The 26,867-nt window shown below is 38.8% G+C and overlaps 1 protein-coding gene across 1 annotated transcript in view; it reads right to left on the minus strand.

The window, feature by feature from the left end:
- The window catches only part of NUP35 (nucleoporin 35), a 32,069-nt gene extending 16,972 nt beyond the window's left edge, over window positions 1-15,097 (minus strand). The window contains exons 1-4 of the mRNA XM_061433458.1: window positions 14,987-15,097; window positions 11,509-11,679; window positions 9,215-9,342; window positions 5,609-5,669 (exon numbers count right to left, since the gene is read on the minus strand). Of these exons, the coding sequence (XP_061289442.1) occupies window positions 5,609-5,669; window positions 9,215-9,342; window positions 11,509-11,679; window positions 14,987-15,026 (400 nt within the window). The 5' untranslated portion in view covers window positions 15,027-15,097. The remainder of the gene's footprint in view (window positions 1-5,608; window positions 5,670-9,214; window positions 9,343-11,508; window positions 11,680-14,986) is intronic.
- Window positions 15,098-26,867: the final 11,770 nt, after the last annotated feature.

A 26,867-nucleotide genomic window follows, 5' to 3' on the forward strand; every position in this document is an offset into this window, starting at 1 on the left:
CCACGCCAAGTTGGACACAAATATTCCAATCATCAGTGTTGGGATGTCACTGCCTCAAAACACTATATACATATAGGAGTTTCCTCTGTCTGCTGTAACAAACTACCACGAACTGAGTGGCTTAAAACAGCAGAAATGTATTCTCTCTTAAAGTTCTGGAAACCAGAAGTCTAAGAACAAGTTTTCAGCAGAGTCTAACACCTACTGAAGGCCAGCAATCAAAGAATTCCTTGCCTGCTGGCTCCTGTAGCTTCCAGAGACGCTGGTGACTTTTGTGTTAGAGAACACAAAGGTCCTCGCCATTTAAGAACCCTTGTGATTCTGTTGGGTTCACTCTATTAGTCCAGCATAATCTTCTTGTGTAAGATGAGATGATTAGCAATCTTAATTCCATAGCATCCTTAATTTCTCTTTACCATGTAATGTAACATATTCACAACTCCTGGGTATTAGGACACAGACATCTTTGGGGGACCATTTTTCTGCCTGTGGCATTAACTTTTTAAAATTAATCACTAAAATTTATTTAGTTTCATGCTACAATACTTCAATGTTTGCCTCACTTCATATCACCTTCTCCTCTGTATATCTCTCCTGTCTGTGCCAAATTTCTCTGTGCCACTAAGTACACTTGTGGTTGGATTTAGGGCGCACTTGCATCCAGGTAATAACCAGGATTATCTTCCCCTCTTTTCCTCTCTCCTTAACTGTCCACTCTCCTTGAGAGATACCCCTCTCAAGATCCTTAAATTAATATGTTTTGGCCACAAAAAGCAGTACTCAGGGTTCCAGGAGTTAGAATGTAAACATGTCATTTTGGGGGCCACCATTCAACTCACTACAACTTACATCCATCAATCCATTCAGTCAACCAACATTTACTGATGTCCCTTTATACCCAGGGTATACAGATATATATATATATATCTGTGACAGGTAAACAAGAAGGTATATAGAAGGAATCTGTCCTAAAGATCATAACCCAGTAATGGAGTAAGATAAGAGCCTAGCAGAGAGAGTTCTACAGGCTCACACTCAAGGAACAGCTAACCCAGATCAGAAAAAGAAGTGTCAGGGAAAAGCTACTCACAGAAAAACTAGTCCTTTATCTGCTCTTCTAGGAACACTATTAGAATTGAGTTCCTGGCATCAACAAAAGCAGCCAAAAATGGCTATAATCTAAACATCATACTTAATCTGTTAACAGTATGCTAACACAAATAAGGATTCTAGCTCAGTACATATAAATGCTATACTACTTGCAAAGGCTGACAAGTAAATGAAAGAACTTCTGAAGTAAAAAAAAATTTTTAATTAAAAATAGGATGAAAAATAGAGGAACACTTAAATAGCAGCAGAAGAAAACTGATCTGTGAGGATGGGGAAAGATAGGGCAAACATTCAGTATTCTTTACCAGAGGCAATAATGATTAAAAAGTTTCTGAAATTCTTTAATCTTGATTACCTACTTTGTTGTATGACCAAGGTTTTCCTGCACCAGAAATAAGATTTTAAAAGAGATTTTTAACCTCAGTTATAGAATTAAATGGAGAAGGCAATGGCACCCCACTCCAGTACTCTTGCCTGGAAAATCCCATGGATGGAGGAGCCTGGTTGGCTGCAGTCCATGGGGTTGCTAAGAGTCGGACACGAATGAGCGACTTCACTTTCACTTTCCACTTTCATGCATTGGAGAAGGAAATGGCAACCCACTCCAGTGTTCTTGCCTGGAGAATCCCAGGGTTGGGGGAGCCTGGTGGGCTGCCGTCTCTGGGGTCGCACTGAGTCGGACACGACTGAAGTGACTTAGCAGCAGCATAGAATTAAAAACTAACCAAAATCTCCTTATTAAATACAAGTTCAGTTCAGTTCAGTCGCTCAGTCATGTCCGATTCTTTGCAACCTCATGGACTGCAGCACGCCAGGCCTCCCTGTCCATCACCAACTCCTGGAGCTTTAAACTCATGTATACAATGCCATGCTAAGTCACTTCAGTCGTGTCCGACCCTGTGCAACCCCATAGACGGCAGCCCACCAGGCTCCCCCGTCCCTGGGATTCTCCAGGCAAGAACACTGGAGTGGGTTGCCATTTCCTTCTCCAATGCATGAAAGTGAAAAGTGAAAGGGAAGTCGCTCAGTTGTGTCCGACTCTTAGCAACCCCATGGACTGCAGCCTACCAGGCTCCTCCATCCATGGGATATTCCAGGCAAGAGTACTGGAGTGGGGTACCAGTGCCTTCTCCGAAAGACCTCAGCATAAACCAGCAATTCATACCATTAAGTCCTGTGATGTCTCTTTATAAAAGCTGTCAACCTCCAAAAGTTAAAATTTACAAATTATAGAAGTTTTCATGTATTTAACATTAAATGTAAGAGTTTAAAAAACGAAAGTCTACATATTCTTCCTCAATTTTTTCAACTCTTTTATTCAATTTCTTGTTTAGTATCGACCATGCATCATAGTCCTCATGCCTACAACATGTTTTCAAAAGTATTCTTTTTCAAGAAGAAGCATTCTTTTTCACTTATGTCCCATTAAGACTTTCTATACATAAATTCTTTAAACTTAAAGGAGAAGCAGCTGTGACTCCCAGTGGCCAATTTTATGACAGGGATATTTTCCTATCACAGTTTTTATATTTTCACATATGGTTTCTAAAATTACAAGAAACTCATAGAAGTTACAGTATTAGAAAAAAAAGATTAACAAAAGGAAGTTTAATTAGCTTTAACCCTGTACTCTTCTACACGACAGCAATAAGAATATTATAATGTATGTTTTTAGACAACTAAGAAATGCTTTAAAACATATAACACATTACTTAAATTACGTGCTTTTGCATTTCCAAAGTCTCTGGAGTCGTTTACTGACTCAGCCAAACAATCACTATTGTAGCAAACAGTCAAGTAGCAAGGTATTATCACACAACAAAGCACTGTCACCTACCTATTTGTTTGATCAGATTAAGACGGCTAAAACCTGAACTAATTCCCCTACATTTCACCTCAAGTATGTAACTGAAATAGAGGTGACATCCTAGATTTTTCACCATGATATGTGATAGAAATCTAAAGTTATCACCCCAAAGTTTCTGTCCCCCAGTTTTATTGGTTGGTAATTCAACCAAACTCTAATCCAAGTATTGCTGTGAAGGGATTTTACAGATAGAATTAGGTTATTTATCAGCTGATCTTAAAATAAAGAACTACTGTGGACTACTGCAATGAACCAAAGGAATCAAATGATCCCTTAACAGCAGCAGATGGCAGAAAAGTCAAATCAGAACTACAAGAGAACAGAGAGGTCAGAGAGACTCAAAGCATATAAAAAGACTTGATCTGCCATTGCGGCTTTTGAAGACAGAAAGAAAACCAGAAGCCAAAGAACAAGGGCAGCCTCTAGACGCTGAAAATAACCTCTGGCGACAGCTGGTAAAGAAACAGAGACTTCAGTCCTCCAACTGAATGCAACTGAATTTGGCCAACGACGTGGATGCAGATTCATCCACAGTTTCCAGAAAAGGACAGAGCCTTGCTAACATCTGAGCTCTAAAGAACCAAGCTCTGCCCGAGACATCTGACCACAGAAACTATGAGATAATAAACGTGTGTTGTTTTAAGCCATTAAGTTTGTGATAATTTGTTACAGCAAAAGTTTTTTAAAAATACAGATTCTGGTACCAAGTAGAATGCTGCTGTAATACCTCTAAGTGTGGACATACCGTTAGAATAGGGCAGTGGGTGGAGGCTGGAAGAACTTTGAGGAACATGGTAGAAATAGCATTGGACAAACCAGTAGTAGAAATCTATACTTTAAAGAACACTGCCAGTGATGGCTCACACACTGCTTGAAGAAATCAAGATCTGGAGGATAAAAAGATCTGTTTGTCACTGGGTATTACTTTGTCAACCATTTTGCCTTTAAACAGGAGTGTTTAGCACATTTCGTTTATATAATTGTCCATTCAGTTCATTTAAATCTACTGTCTTGCTATTGCTTCTTTCATTTCATCTGTTTCTGCTGTTGCTTCTCTTTTTCTCCTTTCCTGTCCTGTTTTATGTCTAAGCCACCCCCATCTCTCACCTGGGTTAAGGTAGTAGCCAACTATCTGATCTCCTTGCTTCCACCCTGTCCCTTACTCCAAAGTCTATTCACATCACTGGGGCAGTCTCATCCTATTTTTTTCTACCTTTTCTGGGTAAAGACCAAGTGCTATTAATACAATAACCCCCATTACCTCTCTGGCCTCATCTCCTATTATTCACCCCTCCCTCACTCCATTTCACACTAACTTCTTGACACATATTTGAACACTCCAGACACAATCCCACCTCAGTGCCTTTGTACTTGCTTCTTCCTCTGTTTAGAAAACTTTCCCTAAACATTTTTGAGCAAATGTTAGTTTTCCATAACTATTTGTAGTGAGAATAACGCCCTCCCACCCCAGATGTCCATGTCCTTATCCCTAAAACCTAGGAATCTTACATTACATGGTAAAGGAAAATTAGGACTGCAGATGTTAATATTGCTAATCAGATGACATTACAAAAGGGAGATTATCCTGACTATCCAGAAGGGCTGGAAGTCTTCACCAGGGTCCTTAAAAGAGAAAGAGCAAGACTTGACATGAAGCAGAATGATCAGAAAGATACAATGTTGCTGGCTTTAAAGATGGAGGAAGAGGACCAGAAAGAAATGTGGGCAGCCTCTAGAAGATGGAAAAGGCAGAAAACGGATTCTTCCCCAGAGCCTCTATAAATTAACATGGGCTACCAATGCCTTGATTTTAGCCCATTGAGACCCATTTCAGATTTCTCACCTCCAGAACTGTAAAAATAATACACTGAATCATTTAAACCACTTTTAAGTTTATGGTAATATATTACGGCAGCAAAAGAAAACTAATACGCTACCTTAGTTATATAAGCCCTTATCTCCTACTTCCCTTTGCTGCTTAATTTTCCTCCACAAAATATACTACCTTCTAACAAACTATTTACTTTACTTATAAATGTAAATTTCATAAGTAAATGTAAGCTCCATAAAGGCAAAGATTATCTATTTTTTTCAGTTTCCCAGGGCCTAGTACATGATTGTATGCCAAGTATTTGCTGAATGAACATTTGATAGATTATAAATATAAATACATAAATATGTTGGAAAAGCTGTGCTTATGATGATGCTGACAGTGACAGAAATACCATTAATCTTAAAGAAAAACGAGATATAATCAATGGCTATTTGTAGTCAATGACATTCATTACAGCTATGCATTAATATCTCTCAAAACATCTTTATTATTCAGTCTGCATTCCTCTTCTTCTCAATTGCAACTTATTTTTTAATTACAGTTTTAACAATTCAGGAGACACTAATACATAATTTTTTTAAATTCTTAATGCTTTTCAGTAGAATATCATAACCTTATCTGTAAGTTCAGGAAAGAACCAATATACAAATATTTCCTTCCTAAAGAAAGTTACTGACATTTGAGAAAGTCTCCAAGTTTGAAAAATAAGACAAAATTTTGGCAATTACCAACACAGGTCTTACTATCTTCATTCAAAGAGTAAAAAATTGTCACTGGTATTGAAAGGCATTGCTTACCTGTTCCAGGAGTAGTTGTCACAACTCCAACAAGAGGACTCTGCATTACTGAAATGTTTGCCTAAGCAAAAACAGAAGAAAGTGTTCAGGTCAAATGCAAAGTTCTAACCATAAAATAAACACAATAAATGTTGAAGAACTTCATTCAACAGACAACTGAATGTTTACCAGGTACTGGCAACGCCTCTTATTAGCTCACAATTGAAGAGTACTTTCTAAGTTTGCTTGTTTTGTTGTTGATTTTTTTTTTTTAAGTTGAACACTACTAATCTAAAAAGGCAGACTCGTTGGCATATTATAATGTTTAAAATAAGAAAAGGTGAACTAAGTAAAAAGACACTATTTTTATTAACAGTAACACTGCTATTTGTTTTTAGTATCTAAAATACAGTATTTGAAATAACAGATATAATGGTGATTCTTCAAATCATCAAAGTTCAAACTGAAAAACAGAAGTTGGCAAAACTGTATTCCTAAATTGATATTTACAAACCATGAAATAGTATAGATTCAAATCAGTCTACACAGTAAACAGCATATCTCTGCCTCTACTAGTAAAAAGTAACAAAAACTAGTTCCTTTAAATCTGAGAAAATTAAAGATTCAAGTAGTTGAAAAATCTTTCTATAAACAAAATAGAAAACAATACTAGCTAATCAAGAATGAGAAAGGCTCTTTCTCTAGAAGTAAACAGAGAAATTTTTTTAATAGATTCTGATTAAAGTAAGAAAATCTAAAATCTGGTTATTACCCAGCAACCAGACCAAATGTCAAGAGATTATTAAAAGGAGATAAAAATTCACTGTTCAATTCTTAATGAGAACTTATGAGTAGAGAGAGGCTGACCAAAGTCTCCGGGGGTTAAACTCATTTGGACTTTAATAATATTCTTAGCAACTTTCAAGTCAAAAGCTTTCTCTACAAATTATGGCTCACAAGATTTTTAAACATTTTGAACATAGCAGTAACTATAAACTCCCTTTCTTTCCAGGTATTATCAGAGGAGTAATGAAAGGTGGCATAAACTTATAAGCCAGAGGTCCTCATACCAAATTAAACATCAGATTTATCTATCAACCTTTAGAAAAATACAACAGAATATTCTGGACTTAGTTAAGTTTATCACAATACTGTCCAAACATAACACAAACCACACCAAGTAACTGTTTTAGAGTAGGCATGTATATCTGTTAGGGAAATTATAAATAAAATGGAGGGAGTCTTGTTCAGGCTTCAGAAGCTGGAGAGCAGGCCTCTGACTGACTTCTGACCATGCCAAGCTATGTGCTTGCCAGCAAGCACACCAACTGTTACCAGCAAATCAAGTGGCACTTTAGATAAGAAAGGGAGTGGCATTTGTAATTTCTTGAGCCCCTGGAGGCCTAGCCAGCCTCCCAAAGTCTAAGAAGTCTTATGACTCATAAGGTAAAAGAAACAGCAATGTAAAACTTAAAAACCAGAGCTGCATTTTTGCACACAAATGGATGATGGTATTGTTTTGCAGCTTGGAACTATAAGCGGGAGTCCCCAAAAACCTCACCCGTGGAATGGACACACCGCCCAGGACTCTTTTGCCTAAAAGGGACTCCAGACTGCTGTTCCTCTGGACTTCCCAACACTATTCAAGTCTGGATGTGGGTTTCGGCCCAATTTGGTGATATGTATGCAGTTACTTTTCTCTATTGTTTCTATTTCTTTTCTCTTAGTGGCAGTATATTGAAATTAATCAAATAAGCCTTTATTAAGAATTGAAACTGTTTATTGTGTGTGTAATGAATGGCTTCTTTTCTTAACCAATCCTTCTAACCTAAAATGAAGGATTTAAAACTTTCCACAAAACAACATCTCAGTTAATTATAGGACTAGCCACATTTCACGCGTCGACAGCCACACTTGGCCAGTAGCTACTACACTGGACAGGAGGGCAGGTGTACAAGTGTTGGTAAGAGAAAGTATTCTGTTTAACACAATGAATTAACTTTGCTTTGCTTTACAAATAGGCCCAGTAGGCCAGGTGTATCAAGCCTATAATCAAAATTTACTGAAAGATTTTTCTACTTTTCTTAAACTTGCCAATAAATATACTATATTTGATTTAAAGAAAAGCCTTTAATATTCCTCCAAATCAAACAGCAGAAATATCTTTATACAATGAACTTACCAGTTCAGCTGAAACATTTTGTTTCTGTATCCTACTAAGCATAACAGTAATAGGAGAGAAAACTTTTGACTATAAAAGGTCCTAAACTTGCTACTTAAAAGAAAAATCAATACTACCTTTCAACTGACAACCAAGACTAATCATAGTAGTATTAGCACAGCATCGTTCTTGTCAACACTGGCTCTAGAGTCAATATTCCCTGGGTTTAAAATCTGGCTCAACCAGACTGGCTGCCTTGGGCTTTTGGTGTCCTAGTTTCCTCAATGATGAGATAAAGCTCCTAAGAGTCATTCATCCCAGGGTCATTGTGAGGATTAAATGAAATAATACATGAGATCAGGGTATGTACACTACAGGCATTTCATAAGTATTAGACACTTTTTTGTGCTATCAGTCCCATCAAAACAGAGAATCTCTACCTTGCAATCCATAACTGAAAGTGACACTGGCAGAACACCTACATCCACACCAGCCAAGATTTAACATCACCATCAGAACACCTACAGGAACAGACTAGGCCATCACTCATAAACATGCAGAAGGAAGCATTTTTAGTAAAATAAGTCAACAGTGAACAGCTCTAAAAGAGTATTCAGTTCAGTTCAGTCACTCAGTCGTGGCTGACTCTCTGCGACCCCATGAATTGCAGCACGCCAGGCCTCCCTGCCCATCACCAACTCCCGGAGTTCACTCAGACTCACATCCATCGAGTCAGTGATGCCATCCAGCCATCTCATCCTCTGTCGTGCCCTTCTCCTCCTGCCCCCAATCCCTCCCAGCATCAGAGTCTTTTCCAATGAGTCAATTCTTCACATGAGGTGGCCAAAGTACTGGAGTTTCAGCTTTAGCATTATTCCTTCCAAAGAACACCTAGGACTAATCTCCTTTAGGATGGACTGGTTGGATCTCCCTGCAGTCCAAAGGACTCTCAAGAGTCTTCTCCAACACCATACTTCAAAAGCATCAATTCTTTGGCACTCAGCTTTCTTCACAGTCCAACTCTCACATCCATACATGACCACTGGAAAAACCATAGCCTTGACTAGAAGGACCTTTGTTGGCAAACTAATGTCTCTGCTTTTGAATATGCTATCTAGGTTGGTCATAATTTTCCTTCCAAAGAGCATCAGTCTTATACTAATAAACCATCCCTAAAAATAATGACCTCAAATCATCACAAGGTACCTGAGATCTGGATAAAACCCTGGATCTTCATTTGTTCTGTCACAAAACTATGTATATTGAACTTTTAAACAACCACTGACTGTGTACCATAGAGTAAACAGTAGACTCTATGGTAACTGTCCCTAATGCTTATTCCTATGCAACAGAGTTATACTAAAACAGACTTCAGGGAAACATTTCAAATTACTGACCCTCACTGTATAACCACATGAAAACATGAAATGAGTATGCATGGCCATAAATGAGGATATGTGTATCACCTGTCTTCTTGAAGTTAAAGGTGTTGATCCAAGTCCTGGGCTGGAAATGTCATCATATATACTTCTAACTGGCGGAGCTCCACTTTTATCTTTATGAGCTGGTACAACTGGCTGTGGTGGTGATCCACCTAACAATGTACAAACAGCATAGTCAGGTGAGAAAACAAAGAAATCTTCCATCTATCTGGTAAGATCCTTTAGTATTTTTAAAATAAGGCTTAAACTCCTATCTCCCAATGTTTCTCAAACCTTAATACACAGAGTCACTTGGGCATCTTGTTAAAATTTGGGTTCTGTCTCAGACCGTGTGGGATGGAGCCTGAGATTATGAATTTCTAACAAGCTGCCAGTGATGCCAATATTGGTGATCCATAGACTGCCCTTTGAACAAAAGGTTCCAGAACAAGGACTATATAGAAATGTTAGTTTTTAGTGAATGCGTACAACTTTTGTTTTCTCTACAAAATGCTTAACAATTCAATATCAAATTTAATCCTATTTCTCACTTGAAAGTAGAATACCAAACAGCTCTAATTTGTATATACCTGAAAAAATATAATATTTTAATGTGGAATTTGACTGTCAAATTCCCATGTTTCTCACAGTAAAAATTTATTAAAGTACATAATAAACATACAGGAAAAGGATCAACTTTGGGGGCTACAAAGAGGCCTTCTTAGGTCAGAGAATCATCAGTGTCAAGTAGTAGAGCAGCCCACATCTTCTGTAAGACTAATGTCTGAGTCAAGACGGTGCAGCAAAAGCCATGCACACCAGAGCACAGGCTATAGAACGAGACTGGCCCAACCTTTAACCGCCTGTGGTCACTAACCAGCGAGCTCCAGCAAGCTCTATACCGCATTTAGCATCAGTTTACTCCTTTAAGAAACAGAGACAGTACCAACTACTCTTTAAGACTGATAAAAGAATAAGATAACATATAAAATGCTTAGGATACTCCCTGGCTCATAAATACTTAATACATGGTAGCTACAACAATAAAATAACACACTTGAAATATGTAAAAATAAATAATCTATCCAAGATAATGTTTCTAACTGAATCGCTTCAGTTATAACTTATGATAATTCTCCCTGATCTTTAAAAAAAAAATTATAAACCACTTTAACACAAATAACACCTCACATGCATGCACGCTAAGTTGCTTCAGTAGTGTCTGACTCTTTGCCACCCTATGGACTGTAGCCCACCAGGCTCCTCTGTCCATGGGATCCTACAGCCAAGAATACTGGAGTGGGTTGGCCATGCCCGCCTCCAGTGGATCTTCCCTACCCAGGGATCAAACCCAAGTCTCTTACATCTCCTGCACTGGCAGGTGGGTTCTTTACCACTAGCGCCACCTGGGAAGCCCAATAATACCTTAAGGACAATTAAAAAAAGAATTTCCATTTAAACATCTATTAAAACACTTATTAGCTCACATTTGGAATTCAACCATTTCTGTAGCTCTCACTATTCATGGTCAAAATTTCCAAATTATCTTTTAAAATATTTGTTTGCTAAAAGAGTCCTGTATTAGATGTTTTGTTTACATGACAATATTTTGTGCTGGCAACTGCAGAGCATAGTTTGTGGAGTAAGTCCTTTCACTAAACACAGTGAGTAAGAATCTTAACTCACTAACACTAGAAGTCAAATTCATATCTACAAATTTACAAATTATATTTCTTTTGACTGAATATTTGCTGTTATTATATTAAGACAAATTTTTTAAATTGAATCCAGCTGAAGCTGAATGACCATATTCCCCTCCCCCACCCAAACACACTTTAACATCTCCGAAATAGGAATAATTAACAAAAATGGCAAATGGTGTATCATATTTAGTGCTTCTCTTTCCTAGTGGTGCTTAATGGTGTTACAATCAATGCTAGATTGAATAAAATGCAGTATGCATATTTTTAGGGATTCTTAGAATTAAAGTAAATTATATTGCTTACACCTGTTTCAATTTTAGGTGACGAAGGTGAAAGCTGCCTCACTCCTCTTTTTAAAATTCTGGTACATGTACTGATAGTACTTAAAACTACACTAAGCAATTTACCTTTGTTGTCATCTAGTTACTAAGTCATGTCCAACTCTTTTGAGACCCCATGGACTGCAGGCTGCCAGACTCCTCTGTCCATGGGATTTCCGAGGCAAAAATACTGGAGTAGGTTGCCACTTCCTTCTCCAAGGGATCTTCCCCACCCAGGGATCCAACCCGCATCTCCTGCATTGGCAGGCAGTTTCTTTATGGCTGAGCCACCAGGGAAGCCCAAACATTTACCTACCTGCAAGTAAAGGTGATCTCATTTCCATTACTCCTATGGAAGGGCCACTAATTGATCGAGGCTGTGGAGTCACTGGAGCTGGCAAATCCCCCATTAAAAATCCAGGTAAGAATTGGGCATTAACCCCTGGCTTTGGAGACGTGGGTGAACCCAGCATCATTGGTTCAGATCCTAAATGAATCAGAAAATAAAATACAGAGAAAGGACTTCAATGTAATAATAGGTAACAAAAAGATACAAGGACCAGTATACACAATTTTGAGAATTTAATAAAAATTGTTAAATATTACAAAACCACAGTTAAATTATTTTAAAAATCATAAAATTTTTCCAGAAAAATATGAAAATATTGTGCATTAACAAAATAATATTTGACAGATGTTTACATTATTTCATAGATTTAAGAATCAACATTTATTTTTAAATTTTTGCTTATTGACTAAAAAAAAAAAAAATCCCTACTACATACAGAACAACTTCTTTCCATTTCTGGCAGTTTCTACTATGTAACAACCAAAAACAAGGACAGGATGCACTACAAACATAAAGTCTAAGCAAATTAGACACAACAGATTTAGCTATATGTCCCATTTTTCTTTCCCCATACACAAAAACCATGGTCATTTCTGTAATAAAAGTGTAATTATGCACACATTAAAGCACGTATGAAATAACAGTGATGACAGCATACCAACTAAGAAATATGCTTTGGGTAATTTTTTAAAACCATTCATTTTAAAGTTAGGAATAAGCACACACACACACACAAAAAATAAAGTTAGGAATAATCAATAAGTCTCCCTAACAGAAAACCAATTAAGAGGAGAACTGATACTTCATGATGATCCATTCAAAATTATTTTTCACAATTTATAGGCTAGGTAATATTATTATTCCAACTATGAAAATAAGGAAGCTATAACTTCCTCTAATTTCAAAACAAAATAGCACAGTAAGGAGAACAGGAGCTCTGGAGTCAAGAGACCTGGTTTCAAGTTTTTCAGAAAGATGGACATAATCACAGCACCCAGCTTTGATTAGAAAGACAGCAAATAAAGCACTTAACTCAAGTGCCTAATATACAATCAGTACTCACAAATATTAGTTATTACAATTATTATTCTAATAGTACCTTAAAAGCCAAAACCTACTGTGTACATGTAGAATTTGCAATTTCTGCTTATGAAAATTTTTCAATTATCTGACAAAGCTGATTTGTGATTTATGGAACTCAGAAAGTTCAAACACTTGATATTTTATACAGCCTTTATTAACTACACTGTAATTTTAACTGCCTCAAAATTGTGCTTAGTACTATCCAAATGCTGTCAATTAATTACTCTTCCTCTTATTTCTCATAGCAGACCTTGATAGTAACAATGCAAGCACATGAAAAAGGAAAAGAAAGCAAATACTGAAATAGGTGTGAAGAGCTATATTACATTGTAATTACTTCAAAGTGCTAGTTACTATGTTACCATGGTACTACTACATATTTCCAAAGAACATAATACTAAAATCAAATCAAAAGTCTAAACAAAAGCTATTACGAACATGTATTTATAAACTCAAAGTACAAAGTTTTAGGTACCATCTCCCAGCCCCAAAAGAAAAAAACAAAACAAAACAAAACAAAACATATATGGGCTTCCTAAGTGGCGAAGTGGTAAAGAATCGCCTGCCAAGGCAGGAAACACAGGATGGATCCCTGGCTCTGGAAAATTCCCTGGAGGAGGAAATGGCGACCCACTCCAGGATTCTTGCCTGGGAAATCCCATGGATAGAAGAACCTTTCATGGGGTCGAAAAAGAGTCAAACATGACTTAGCGACTAAACAACAACAGCAGCAAGTATACTAAAAATTAAGTCCAAAAACTTTTGACACATCTAAATACATACTGTGATACAACAGAAATAACCAAAGTGAGGAGAGCCAAAGGACTCTTAACTAAACTGTCACTAACCACCGAGCCCTCAGACTAATTTTCCTTAAGAGTTATATTGTTGGATCCTCAAGTCTTAAATTTCCATTTCCGAGTCTCTACTCCTAAAATGTTAAGTGGTGTGTCTTACTCAGCTAGCATTGTTTGTCGAAGTAACCATAGTTTTAGTGTTCCATTAGGTGCTGCTGCTAAGTCACTTCAGTCGTGTCCGACTCTGTGCAACCCCATAGACGGCCTCCTACCAGGCTCCCCCATCCCTGGGATTCTCCAGGCAAGAACACTGGAGTGGGTTGCCATTTCCTTCTCCAATGCATGAAAGTGAAAAGTGAAAGGGAAGTCGCACAGTCGTGTCCGACTCTTAGCGATTTTCAAATACATCTCTATTATAGTAGATGGTTTATTTTCTGTTTTAAGCTATTCCACGGTTCTCACAAAACCCACAACTCAACCGACACATACACACAATAATCGACATCCAAGGTTGACACGCAAGATTTTTTTTAATGCCCCCATTATATAACGGAAATGATTTTTTAAAATCATTCAGTTCAGTTCAGTTGCTCAGTCGTGTCCGACTCTTTGCGACCCCATGAATTGCAGCACGCCAGGCCTCCCTGTCCATCACCAACTCCTGGAGTTCACCCAAACCCACGTCCATCAAGTCGATGATGCCATCCTGCCATCTCATCCTCTGTCGTCCCCTTTTCCTCCTGCCCCCAATCCCTCCCAGCATCAGTCTTTTCCAATAAGTCAACTCTTCGCATGAGGTGGCCAAAGTACTGGAGTTTCAGCTTTAGCATCATTCCTTCCAAAGAACACCCAGGACTGATCTTTAGAATGGACTGGTTGGAATCATTACGTGTAGAGGAAAAGATCCTCTACAATAGAGGATTTTCCCAAGATAAAGAAAATTTTCCCAAACATTTTCCCAAGATAAAGAAAATGAAGCGAACTCATGGCTTCCTATTAAGGGAATATCTGAATGGTTGCCATCACCTGGTTAATTAAATATCGAACAACTCAAGTTTCCATTAACAACACATTCCTTTAGCGAATCCCGGGAGGAGTTGGAATCAAGCAGTAACGGGAAGCCCAGGTGACCGAGCAGCCGTGAAAGGTGACCACGCTCCAGGGCACCGCCCACCCACGTGTTCACAGGTGACGACCTTCCCACCAACGCTTCACAGGATCCGGGAACCCAGCATAGCGTCTGCCGTTCCGGCGAAGTCTCAGGTATGGACAGGTCTGGATCTGGCTTGTGGGGAGTATACCAAGCGGCTTAGTCACCACCACAAGACCGCCGTTTCTTCGACTTCCTCGGAGCCCGCAGCGTCCCGGAGCCCCCTTGGTAGCTACAGGGTGGCGACGCCTAGAGAAGGGGGCGGACTTGGAACCTGGGGGCGAGCCAAAGGGCTAGCTCTTTGAGGCTTGAAATTAGCAGACGAGACCCTACGATTACTGTCTCTCAGCGTGCCCGCTTCCAAGCTTACAGTGTGCATCGCGGTGCCAGCGAGGAAAAGCAGTTTTTTACTCACCCAACGTGGGCGCCTGGGGTTCCACGGCAAAGGCTGCCATCACAGCAGCAGCGGTATTCACCCCCGCACCTTCCTGATTTTCAAAAATGGCGGAAACTCTCCCCACGGGTGGGGCCGCGCTACCTTATGGGATTGCGTAACTTCCAGACATGCGCTGTATCTGTTGTGGCGCCGGCGCTGCCGTTTTGGCATAGGGCAGCAGTCTTCTCGGACTACTTGAGCGGGAAGAATTTTTCTGGTAAAGTGATGGAACAACGTGGAAGTTGTGATTTCAGGACTTCCTTGCTCAACTGTGAGCCTCCTGATTTGCTGGTGCTTGAGTCGTATAGTAACACAAGTTACTGTAACGCTTCCATAGTTAGCGAGAGTTTGCTGCTGCTGCTAAATCGCTTCAGTCGTGTCTGACTCTGTGCGACCCCGTAGACGGCAGCCCACCAGGCTCCCCTTCCCTGGGATTCTCCAGGCAACACTAGAGTGGCTGCTGCTTTTCTTTAGATATCATTTGAAGAGCGCGCACACAAACACCTTGTATTTATCAATATGTGTGTGTGAAAATAAGTTGTTTAGCCATTTGCAGCAACATGAATGGACCTGGAGATTATCATAGTGAGTGAAGTAAATCAGACTAAGAAAGACAAATATGATATAGCTTATATGCAGAATAAAAAAAATGATACAAATGAACTCATTTACAAAACAAAAATAGAGAACTTATGATTAACAAGGGGAGAGGATAGGGAGGAGCGATAAATTGGGAATTTAGGACTGACACATCACACTGCTAGTTTTAAAACAGATACCCAACAAGGACCTACTGTATAACACAGGGAATTCTGCTCAACACTGTAATAACTGAAATGAGGAAAGAATTTGAAAAGGAATTCATATATGTACATGTATAACTGAATCAGTTGGCTGTACATCTGAAATTAACACACATTGTTAATCAACTATAGTATAAAATAAAAATTTTTTAAATAAAAGGAAATAAAAGGAAAAAAATGTGTTTTTTAGTTTTGCTCACTTACTAATTTTATTAAAGTCATATGCTACATGTGTATATTCTGAGATGCTCTCTGATCCATACCAAACTCACTATCCTGCAAATAGTCACCATCCTCCCTATTTCCTCTGGGGTTTTCCTGAAATCCCAAATCCAGCCAGGATTTTTCTAATTTGGGTGAGGTAATAACAATTCCCGGAGAAGGCAATGGCACCCGACTCCAGTACTCTTGCCTGGAAAATCCCATGGACGGAGGAGCCTGGTAGGCTGCAGTCCATGGGGTCGCCAGGAGTCGGACACGACTGAGCGACTTCACTTTCACATTTCACTTTCACGCATTGGAGAAGGAAATGGCAACCCACCCCAGTGTTCTTGCCTGGAGAATCCCAGGGATGGGGGAGCCTGGTGGGCTGCCTTCTCTGGGGTCGCACAGAGTCGGACACGACTGAAGCGATTTAGCAGCAGCAGCAGCAGCAGCAATAACAATTCCAGCATCAAACGACAAGTTTCCAGAAATCAAAGCTTAAAACCACTTACAGATGAAGTGACTTTTTCTTAACAGATGTTATGTATGGGTTGAACTCTGTCCCCCAAAATAAATGTTAAGATCCTAACCTCCAATACATATGAATGTGACCTTATTTGGAAATAGGGTCTTTGCAGATGTAATCATGTTCAGATGCAGTCATACTGAATTACTACAAACTTCATGGCTTAAACCAACACAAATTTATATTTTATAGTTCTAGTGGCCAGAGATCCAAAATGATTGTTATAGGACTAAAACCAAAGTGTCAACAAGACTGGTTTCTTCAAGAGGCTCCAAGGGAGAATCTGTTTCCTTGCTTTTCTAACTTCTAAAGGCTAACCATATATTATGTACTTAGCTTTTGGCCCTGTCCTCCTGCTTCAAAGCCAGAGGCATAGCATTTTCTACCTCTGACACTACTTCTCTGCTTCTGTCATCACATGGTCTTTTTCTTATTTAGTAAAATTCCCCTCTGCGTCCATTTTATAAGGACCTTTGTAATCACATTTAGGGCTACTCAGACAATCCAAGATAATCTTCCCACGGTGGTAACCAGTTGTGGTGATTAAGTTAATAATCATGTCTATAAAGTAACATTCATAGATTCCAGAGATTAAAATGTGAATATCTTTGGAGGTTCTATTCAGGCCACCACACCCAGCAATTCCCTTTCTAGAAATAAGGTACCAAGAAAAGTTCATCAACGAAGGGATTTCAATATAAATTATAATCTAGCCAAATAAAAGAACATTATGCACCTGTTAAAAAGAATAAAATGGATTGGATATGTGACTGTATTGATCTAGAAAAATCTCCATGGTTGATGTGAAAAAAGCAATTTGAAAACATTATATAGCATCATTTCATTTTAACTTAACAAAAAGTATACATCTGAGAACAGATGCAGAGAGACAGAGACAGAGACGCTTATTTAAATGAAGGAAAAATCTAGAAAACATTCCTTCAAAAGTATTAACAGGGAAGGTAGAATGGGAGAGGGGTTTGTAAATCAGGGGATTTAAGAAGGGCCCTTATTTTACCTTATATAACTTTTAGTAGTAGATTATAGGCATTATTTACTATTTTTAGTATTCTTCAAATTAAAACACTTTCTTTCCTTTAAGAAACCCATTTTCCTTCAGTTGCTTTTCAGTCTTCTACCCTTTAACTGTCTCTTTCCTTATCAAGTTATAAAGATGCCTACTTGTCCCTCTCACAGAAACTTTCTTAGGTCTTTTCTCTTTCTCCTAGCTACCATGCACTAATTTCTCTCACATTTTCTCTCCTTTTCTCAAGATCTCAAAATTAGAGCCTACAGATTTTCATAGATGATCTATTTCCCTAACTTCACCATTTGTTGTTTAATTCATTACATACTAGCTACTATGTAAATCTTATGAAACTACTGATCCCCAGCTCTTTTTCTCCTTGTGGGCAGATTAAGCCTGTCTTCTTGACATCTGCAGTAGTCAACAGCTTTGACCATCTTTTTGTCTAGACAGTGTTGTCCATGTTTTTGGTGAGGCTACACTTGCTATTTTATCCCGTAACTTTCTAATCTTTGTCTGGTTTTTCTATACCTGATCCTACTTTATTCTAACCTGGACATATTATTAATAGTCAAGACTTTGTCCCCTCTCTTCTTAAATTCTTTATGTTCTCTCTGGGAGTCCTTGTGAATTGTCATGTCTATGCAAAAAAAAAAAAAAAAATCCAATATTATAAACCCCAGCTCTCTCTAAAGCCAACTGATACTTTCCCAGATGCTTGATGAACAATCTACCAGCACACCAAGCCTCAAAAATAAACTCATCTTACCCTAAAAGCAGCCCCATTCCAGTTGTCCCTTTTTCTATTGACCTCTTAGAAATTCAAAATCACAGTATGTTAGAGTAGAGTCTAAAATGATACAGACATTTATTCAAAGTCCAACTGATACACTTAAGTCCTGTATTACTTCGATTTGTATTAAATCTCTTTAGATTGTAAAATAGAAACAATACCTACTTTGAAAGGTGGTTATGCTTAGTACGGGCTTCCCTGTCGGCTCAATGGTAAAGAATCTGCCTGCCAAGGCAAGAGACATAAGAGAGTTGGGTTTAATCCGTGGGTCAGGAAGATCTCCTGGAGAAGGAAATGGCAACCCACTCCAGTATTCTTGCCTGGGAAATCCCATGGACAGAGGAGCCTGGCAGGCTACAGTCCATGGGAGTGCAAAAAATTCGAACACGACTTAGTGACTTAACAATAACAATATGCTTAGTACAGTGCCTGGTCCGTTTTGCTTTTTCTGGTTTCCATTTTCCCTTCCATCAAACATTCAGATACCAAGTCCTATTCTTTCTCTCTCCTCAATGCCTAGACAATTGCAGTCAACTCTTAAGAACGCCATGCCTTCAATCTCTCCCACCAAACACCACCATCCAATGCTCCCATCCTTGTACACACTAGTCAGCTGTCCAAAACTCTCACCAACTTCCCACTCCCTACAGTAGCCTCCTTTTCTTCAACTTCACAAGCTTCACGTGTGCAGCACATGCCAACCAATAGTGTCTCCCATTACACTGTATACATTCTCACCCAGGCAACAAGAGGAAAATCAGAATCCTTTGGGGGGTGGAAATTGCTATAGATTGAATATTTGTGTTCCCATAGTTATTTGTTGGAAATCCTAACACCCAGTATGATGTTATTTGGGAGCTGGGAACTTTAGGAAGTGGTTAGGTCATGAGGGTTAAGTCCTCATGAATGAGATTAGCGCTCTTACACAAGAAACCATCCAGAGAGCTCCCCAATCCCTTTGGTCATGTGAGCATAGAGCAATAAGATGCTGTCTGTAAGCCAGGAAGCAGGCTCCCACTTGACACCAAATCTGCCATATCTTGATCTTGGACTTCCCAGCCTCCAGAACTTTGAAGAAATAAATTTCTTTTGTTTATATGTTCCCCTGAGTCTATGGTATTCTACTGTGTGTATGCTGAGTCACTTCAGTCATGTCCGACTCTTTGAAACCCCGTGGACTGTAGCCTGCCAGGCTCCTCTGTCCTTGGAATTTTTCAGACAAGAATACTGGAGTGGGTAGCCATTCCCTTCTCCAGGGGAACTTCCCAGCCCAGAGATCAAACCCACGCCTCCTGCATTGAAGGCAGATTCTTTACCATCGAGCCACCAGGGAAGCAAACAGCCCAAACAAACTGAGACAGGACAGTAGGAGCATCTCTTTTGCTGATTCAAAAGGAATATATATTGTCACCCTACCTTCACCAGGCGTGGTTGAGAACCTCAGTTTTAAAACAGTCTGTTCACTCTCTCACCCTAGCTTTCTGCTCCAATCAATTCTCCCATTATTCCCCTTTGCAAGTGTTTCAACATTTTGTGAAAGATCTTCACATTATACTCCTTGCTCACAGCAGTACCCCTGTTCAGCATCTCTTTGCTTTCCACCGCCATTTACAAATTCCTGTTATTGTAAGTGGCAGCTCTCTTCCACCATGAAACTTGCTCCAGCCCTGCCAGCTAATCGTTTCATCTCAAAATGTGTAACACATCATTTCTGCAACTCATTTGCTACAAGATACTTGTTTTTGTTTTTTAAGTTTTCTTTTCAGCCCTACTAGATGAATTTTCTTGAGGACAGGATCGTAATATTTTCTATTCTGTTTTTCTATCACTTTCCAATAAAACTATGTTGAAAAAGTAAATGAATGAACAAATTTTAATGACAAACTCTATATAAATAAGTGTAATTATCTGATACAACTTATTTGATGCAATTTTCATGTTTTAAAATGTTTAAAATAATAATTTACACTAATTCTTCCAGAAGTGCTCACTATACATATTATAAATTGAAGACCTATTTGTAGTTCTGTTTATCCTTTTTTGGTAAAATGAAATTTCTATAAAATGAGATAAAATGGGTTATCTTGAATGAATACCATTGTATAGCACAATTTTACTTTTTATGTTTCTTGTTAAACTACAATCTTTAGAAATACTGCATGTTCATCATAGTCTTCTGTACATGGATATTATTATCTTAATTGCAATACTTGCTTTCCTACTTTCTTTTCTGAACACGGTAAATAAAATGTCAAAGTGGAACACCTGTTCCTTATTTCTATTCTGGATTTGTGGTTCTCTGAATGCTGCCTTCCAGTGACATATGATTCCACCCAAGTGTTATTTTTGTAGATCATTGATTTTCAGATTTATATGGAATACTCTTTCATTTAACAAGGTTTTGGGCAGATACTTAATACCTACAACAGACCCACTCTGGTTGAGGGGAAGAAAAAAAAACAGGAAAAGTGCAAGTCCCACTAACTCAGGATTCTTGCCCCCTCAGCTGTCAATTATCACCTTCAAATAACCCCTGAAGCACTTGGGTGAAATCCCTACGGCTACAGAGAGTCCAATCTGAAGATTAGTTTCCAGCCATATACATTTCAGCTTTCTTCTAAACACAAATTTTTAAAAAGTCAGAAATGTATTTGAGACATGAAGTCTCAAAATGTATTAATTTTCAATATATTTGATGTATTTGCAGCCAAACTACCGTGTGTCTATCATACACACTGAATATTCATCGACCTATTTATAAATGTCATTAATATGCAATGTTTGTATATAAACCTAAATTATTAAATCCCACTCTTAGTCTACTTTAAAAATAAAAGCAAAGAATTTTGACACTGAAGCAAAGAAAAATGATATCCACCTTTGGTAAGAATTTAGGGAAAGAATAGAGTTTGTCACCTTTGAAAAGAGAGCCAAGAGAGGCAACATTGTCGCACTCATGTTCCCATCATCTGAGCTTCTGGCAGCTGGTGTAGCATGGACAGGCCATGACGTAGATTGTGATGTCACATAAAGCATTTGGAGAGACCATGATTTCATAGGGCCCAGGGACAAGTGATCTCCAAAAGAGCTTTGTGGTGTTTAAGACATAGGGATTTTGTCCAGAAAAAAAAAATGCAAATCAATTAGTTGTTATTTGCATTGTCTGATCACTATAAACAGTAATGGCCAAAGCTACATCTTTACAAATTAAAATCAAGATTATATTTGGAAACTTACCAGTGTTTTCTGATTTCATTATAGTAAACAACTGGCAGAAAGAGGGTAGCCAAACATCAAAAGAGGTATCAGCTTAGCTGACTCACTTGTCTTTTAACCGATTAGATAGTTCTTAACACCTGTAGGGGTTTCCCTCGTGGCTCAGCTGGTAAAGAATCCACCTGCAATGTGGGAAACCTAGATTTGATCCCTGGGTTGGGAAGATCCCCTGGAGATGGAAAAAGCTACCCACTCCAGTGTTCTGGCCTGGAGAATTCCACGGACTGTATAGTCCATGTGGTCACAAAGAGTTGGACACCACTAAGAGACTTTCACTCACTCACTCACTAACACCTGTTGGAAGTAAAAAGACAACATCAAAACTTACATATACCTATAGGAGAGAGTGGTGAATAGGCAGAACACAGGATTTTCAGGGCAGTGAGACTATTTTGTATGATATTATCATGGTGGATACATGTTATTGTAAGTTTGTCAAACCCAAAGAATGTAGAACACCAAGTGTGAATCCAAAGTAATGTAAACTATGGATTCGAGGGGGTGATAACTATGGTTTTTCCTGTGGTCATGTATGAATGTGAAAGTTGGACTGTGAAGAGAGCTGAGCGCCGAAGAATTGATGCTTTTGAACTGTGGTGTTGGAGAAGACTCTTGAGAGTCCCTTGGACTGCAAGGAGATCCAACCAGTCCATTCTGAAGGAGATCAGCCCTGGGATTTCTTTGGAAGGAATGATGCTAAAGCTGAAACTCCAGTACTTTGGCCACCTCATGCGAAGAGTTGACTCATTGGAAAAGACTCTGATGCTGGGAGGGATTGGGGGCAGGAGGAGAAGGGGACGACAGAGGATGAGATGGCTGGCTGGCATCACTGGCTCGAGGGACATGAGTCTCAGTGAACTCCGGGAGTTGGTGATGGACAGGGAGGCCTGGCGTGCTGCGATTCATGGGGTCGCAAAGAGTGGGACACGACTGAGTGACTGAACTGAATTGAACCCAACTGAATGATGTTTCAATGTAGTTTCACCACTTACAACAAATGTACACTCTGGTGGGAGATGTTGATAAAAGAGGAGGCTAAACATATGTGAGGGCAGAAGGTATGTGGGACATCTCCATACCTATTGTTCAGTTTTGCTATGAATGTAAAACTATTCTAAAAAACATAATTTTCAGGTGTTATACATTATTTTTATAAAGCCCCATGGAAGTTTTAGCAGGAAAAATGGACAATACTGAAAAAAATAGGATTTACTTTAGAAGCTTTGTCTGGGACTTTCCTTGAAATAATCCTCTGTAATAAGTAAGGGCAGAAGCAGTGGAGGAAGAGGATAGTTGAGCAAATCCTTTAAACAAGAAAAGCCATGAGTTGATAATTGTTGATGGCCAATTGATTATAGTATTCTCTAATTGTGTGTATTTTGACATTTTCCCAAGTTAAATTGTTTTTTAAAGCAATAAGGAGAAGGGATAGGCTACCCACTCCAGTATTCTTGGGCTTCCTTGGTGGCTCAGACGGTAAAGAATCCGCCTGCAATGCAGGAGACCCCAGTTCAATTCCTGGGTTGGGAATATCCACTGGAGAAGGGAAAAGCTACCCACTCCAGTGTTCTGGCCTGGAGAATCCCCATGGACAGATGAAGCCTGGTGGGCTACAGTCCACGGGGTTGCAAAGAGTTGGACACAACTGAGCGACTAAGCACAAGCACAGTACTAGAGTGTTCAAAGATCATACATTCTCTCCCAGTTTATGTGAATAAATGAGTGAAAAATCAATGACAAAATTACTCTTTTCCTACTTGATAATGTCTTCATTTAGAGAAGTAGCATTTTGTTGAGGAGAGGTGCAAATCTTGACTTAATAAAAATACTTAATAGTTATATGACATTAACAACTCTAGGACTTAATTTTTTAATCTGAATAGTGGAAATTATAGTAGCTACAATGTATTGACTTATTCATTCAGTGATATATAATGTCATTTAATATTCAATATATAATATATATTCAATAACTGAAATGTATCCTAATGCTCTTCTATGTCACTCAGCCTACTACATAGCTTTTAATAAGCTTATTTGGCTTCTTCCCCCATTAATTTACCAAACAACTCTTGCCAACATCACCAAAGACCTCCATAAGGCTAAATCCAAGACATTGTTATTTTATATCTCATATAACTTTTAGCAGCATTAGTTCACAGTAAACATTCTTTGAAATTCTCCCTAATTTCTTTGACTCTCTTGCTTTCTCTCCTACATCTCTGACCATGTGGCTAAGTCTCTTTTCTTAGCTTATCCTTCCCTATCTACCCCAGAAATGTTCCCAAGGCTCAATCTTATGGTCTAGTCTTACTCTAAATTCTTTCTCTGTATTAGTATTCACATCCATTGTCCTGCTGCTGCTGCTGCTGCTAAGTCACTTCAGTCGTGTCCGACTCTGTGCGACCCCATAGACGGCAGCCCACCAGGCTCCCCCAACCCTGGGATTCTCCAGGCAAGAACACTGGAGTGGGTTGCCATTTCCTTCTCCAATGCATGAAAGTGAAAAATGAAAGTGAAGTCGCTCTGTCGTGTCTGACTCCTAGCCACCCCATGGACTGCAGCCAACTAGGCTCCTCCGTCCATGGGATTTTCCAGGCAAGAGTACTGGAGTGGGGTGCCATTGCCTTCTCCTCCATTGTCCTAATGACTCTCAATTTATATCACCAACCCAACTCATTCTCTGACATCCAAAATTACATATACAATTGCCTATAGGACATCTACAGAGAAGGCAATGGCACCCCACTCCAGTACTCTTGCCTGGAAAATCCCATGGACAGAGGAGCCTGGTGGGCTTCAGTCCATGGGGTCACGAAGAGTCAGGCACGACTAAGCGACTTCACTTTCACTTTTCAATTTCCTGCATTGGAGAAGGAAATGGCAACCCACTCCAGTGTTCTTGCCTGGAGAATCCCAGGGACGGGGAGCCTGGTGCGCTGCCGTCTATGGGGTCGCACAGAGTTGGACACGACTGAAGCGACTTAGCAGCAGCAGCAGCAGCACAGGACATCTACACTTTAATATCTCAAAGGCACTTCAAAATAAAATATAAAAAGCCAAACTTACTATCTTTTCTGTAAAATTTAATTATTTATCTCAGAGAATGGCCCCACCAGCTATCTAGTTGCTAAAGAATGAAATCTTGACATGGTCTTTAAACACCAATCCTTTCAACACCAATCCTATCCTGTGAATAATAGCTCCTAAATACCTTTCAAGTGCATCCACTTCTTTGCATTTTTGCTGCCTTCACCAAATCCCAGCTTTACCATCTGATACCTAGATTTAGCTTCCTGGTTAGTCTTACCCTCCTTAATCCACACTCCACAGCACAGCTGAAGTGAGCTTTTAAAAATAACATTCTGAGCTAGTTGCTCTCCTGCTCAAATTTTTTCCATCCCATCTACTGCTCTAAAAGACCAAAATTCTTCTTCCCATCATTTCAATGTGTCATGCTCTTTCTCACCCCTGGGTCTTTACATGCCTTGTTCTCTCAGTTCTGGAAGATCTTCAACACCTACTTATCTTTCAGCACTTATCTCAAACATTGCTTAGGAGAGCGTTCCCTTTTAACTTGACAAATTATGATTTGAAATATATACTTCTATAATTCTAAAATTATCTATTCCCCTCAGCTAAGTTGTAAGCTTCATGAACTTGGGTACTTGGAGGTTTTTGTTAACAGTTTTATTAAATTAAACTTTGTTATCTTGAGATGTTTGTGGATTCACAGGAAGTAAAAAACAATGTAGAGAGATGCTATGTACCCTTTACCTGGTTTCCCTCAGTGGTAACATCTTGCCAAACTATAGTACAATGTCACAACTAGGATACTCAAGGTTGATATATTTACATTTTGATCAGCATCTTTCCTGTTGCCTTTTTATAACCACACCTACTTCCCTAGGCTGCAACCACCTTCTAAACCCCTGGAAAACACTAATCTTTTTTTCGTTTCTATAATTTTGTAGATACACATGTAATACTGACACACCCTGAATTATGGGCTAGGAGAGGGCTAGTTTTCTCTTTGCTACAGAATCAGGGAAGGCTGTGTTATAGAGGAGGATCAACATATCCTGTACTGCCAACAAATATTTTACAGAAAAAGCACGGGAGCATCTGAAGAATGTCCAGAATGACTAAAAAATGTTTCCTAATTCGAAATAACAAAACAATAATACTAGTAGTATAGCACTTTACAGTTTTAGAAAACACATTTTCATACAATTCAATTGTAGAGCCATTGATTAGGGGAGATGATATCAAGTTAACAGGCAATAAAAGACCAAAGTTTTGCAAAGTGAAGTCACTCAGTCATGTCCGACTCTTTGTGACCCCCATGGACTGTAGCCTATGAGGTTCCTCCATCCATGGGATTTTCCAGGTGAGAATACTGGAGTGGGTTACCGTTTCCTTCTCCAGATCTTCCCGACCCAGGGATTGAACCCCGGTCTCCCGCATTGTAGGCAGATGCTTTACCATCTGAGCCACCAGGGAAGTCTCTAAAGTTTTGCAAGAGAAGACCAACTGTTAACTGATTTGAGTGGAGTTAACCTCAACAGCACCAAGAATATGAAATGTCAAGGAGCCACTGCAGCAGTTAGCTAGCTTGCTGTATCACTTGTGAACAAGGTCCACAGCTGCTCATTCTCGCTGAATAGGAAAAGACCACAGAATTGAATTCTATTGATTTCCCAATTTCTTAACTCTACTGAAAAGAAAATGTACTTCTTAAACAAAGTTTTAACAAATGCTTCTTTTGTCTGGAATTAATGAGAATTGTAGAAGATATTAGTACTTACTGAAAAAGAAAACCCTCTTGAGATACAAATAAGTGCTTAATCTATCCTAAGGATATGGACTATATAGTGAGAAAATTTTATTTCTAGGCTACTCATCATTTGGAAATGTACTTCAATTTTTTATTTAAATTTAATACTTAGTATTAAGCTAGGTGCTATTACTGCAACTTCTTTAGTATCTGCAACTTAATCCTATTGTAATAATAATTGCAATATCTTCCAAAGAAACAAAAAGTTTATAAACATTAAGTTACTAATTCTTCCAACTTTCTTGTGAGGATGGTTAATTAACAGTTTACCCATACAGATATGATCATCCAAGGACTCCATACCTTGACAGAACAGTAAAAGAATATCAACTCTTATTTCCGTAGTTATCAGCTTGATTAATATTTTAAAAGATTATAGGTGTTTTGAAAGTCA

Source organism: Bos javanicus, chromosome 2, assembly GCF_032452875.1.
Source record: "Bos javanicus breed banteng chromosome 2, ARS-OSU_banteng_1.0, whole genome shotgun sequence".
In the NCBI taxonomy this organism is placed as follows: domain Eukaryota; kingdom Metazoa; phylum Chordata; class Mammalia; order Artiodactyla; family Bovidae; genus Bos; species Bos javanicus.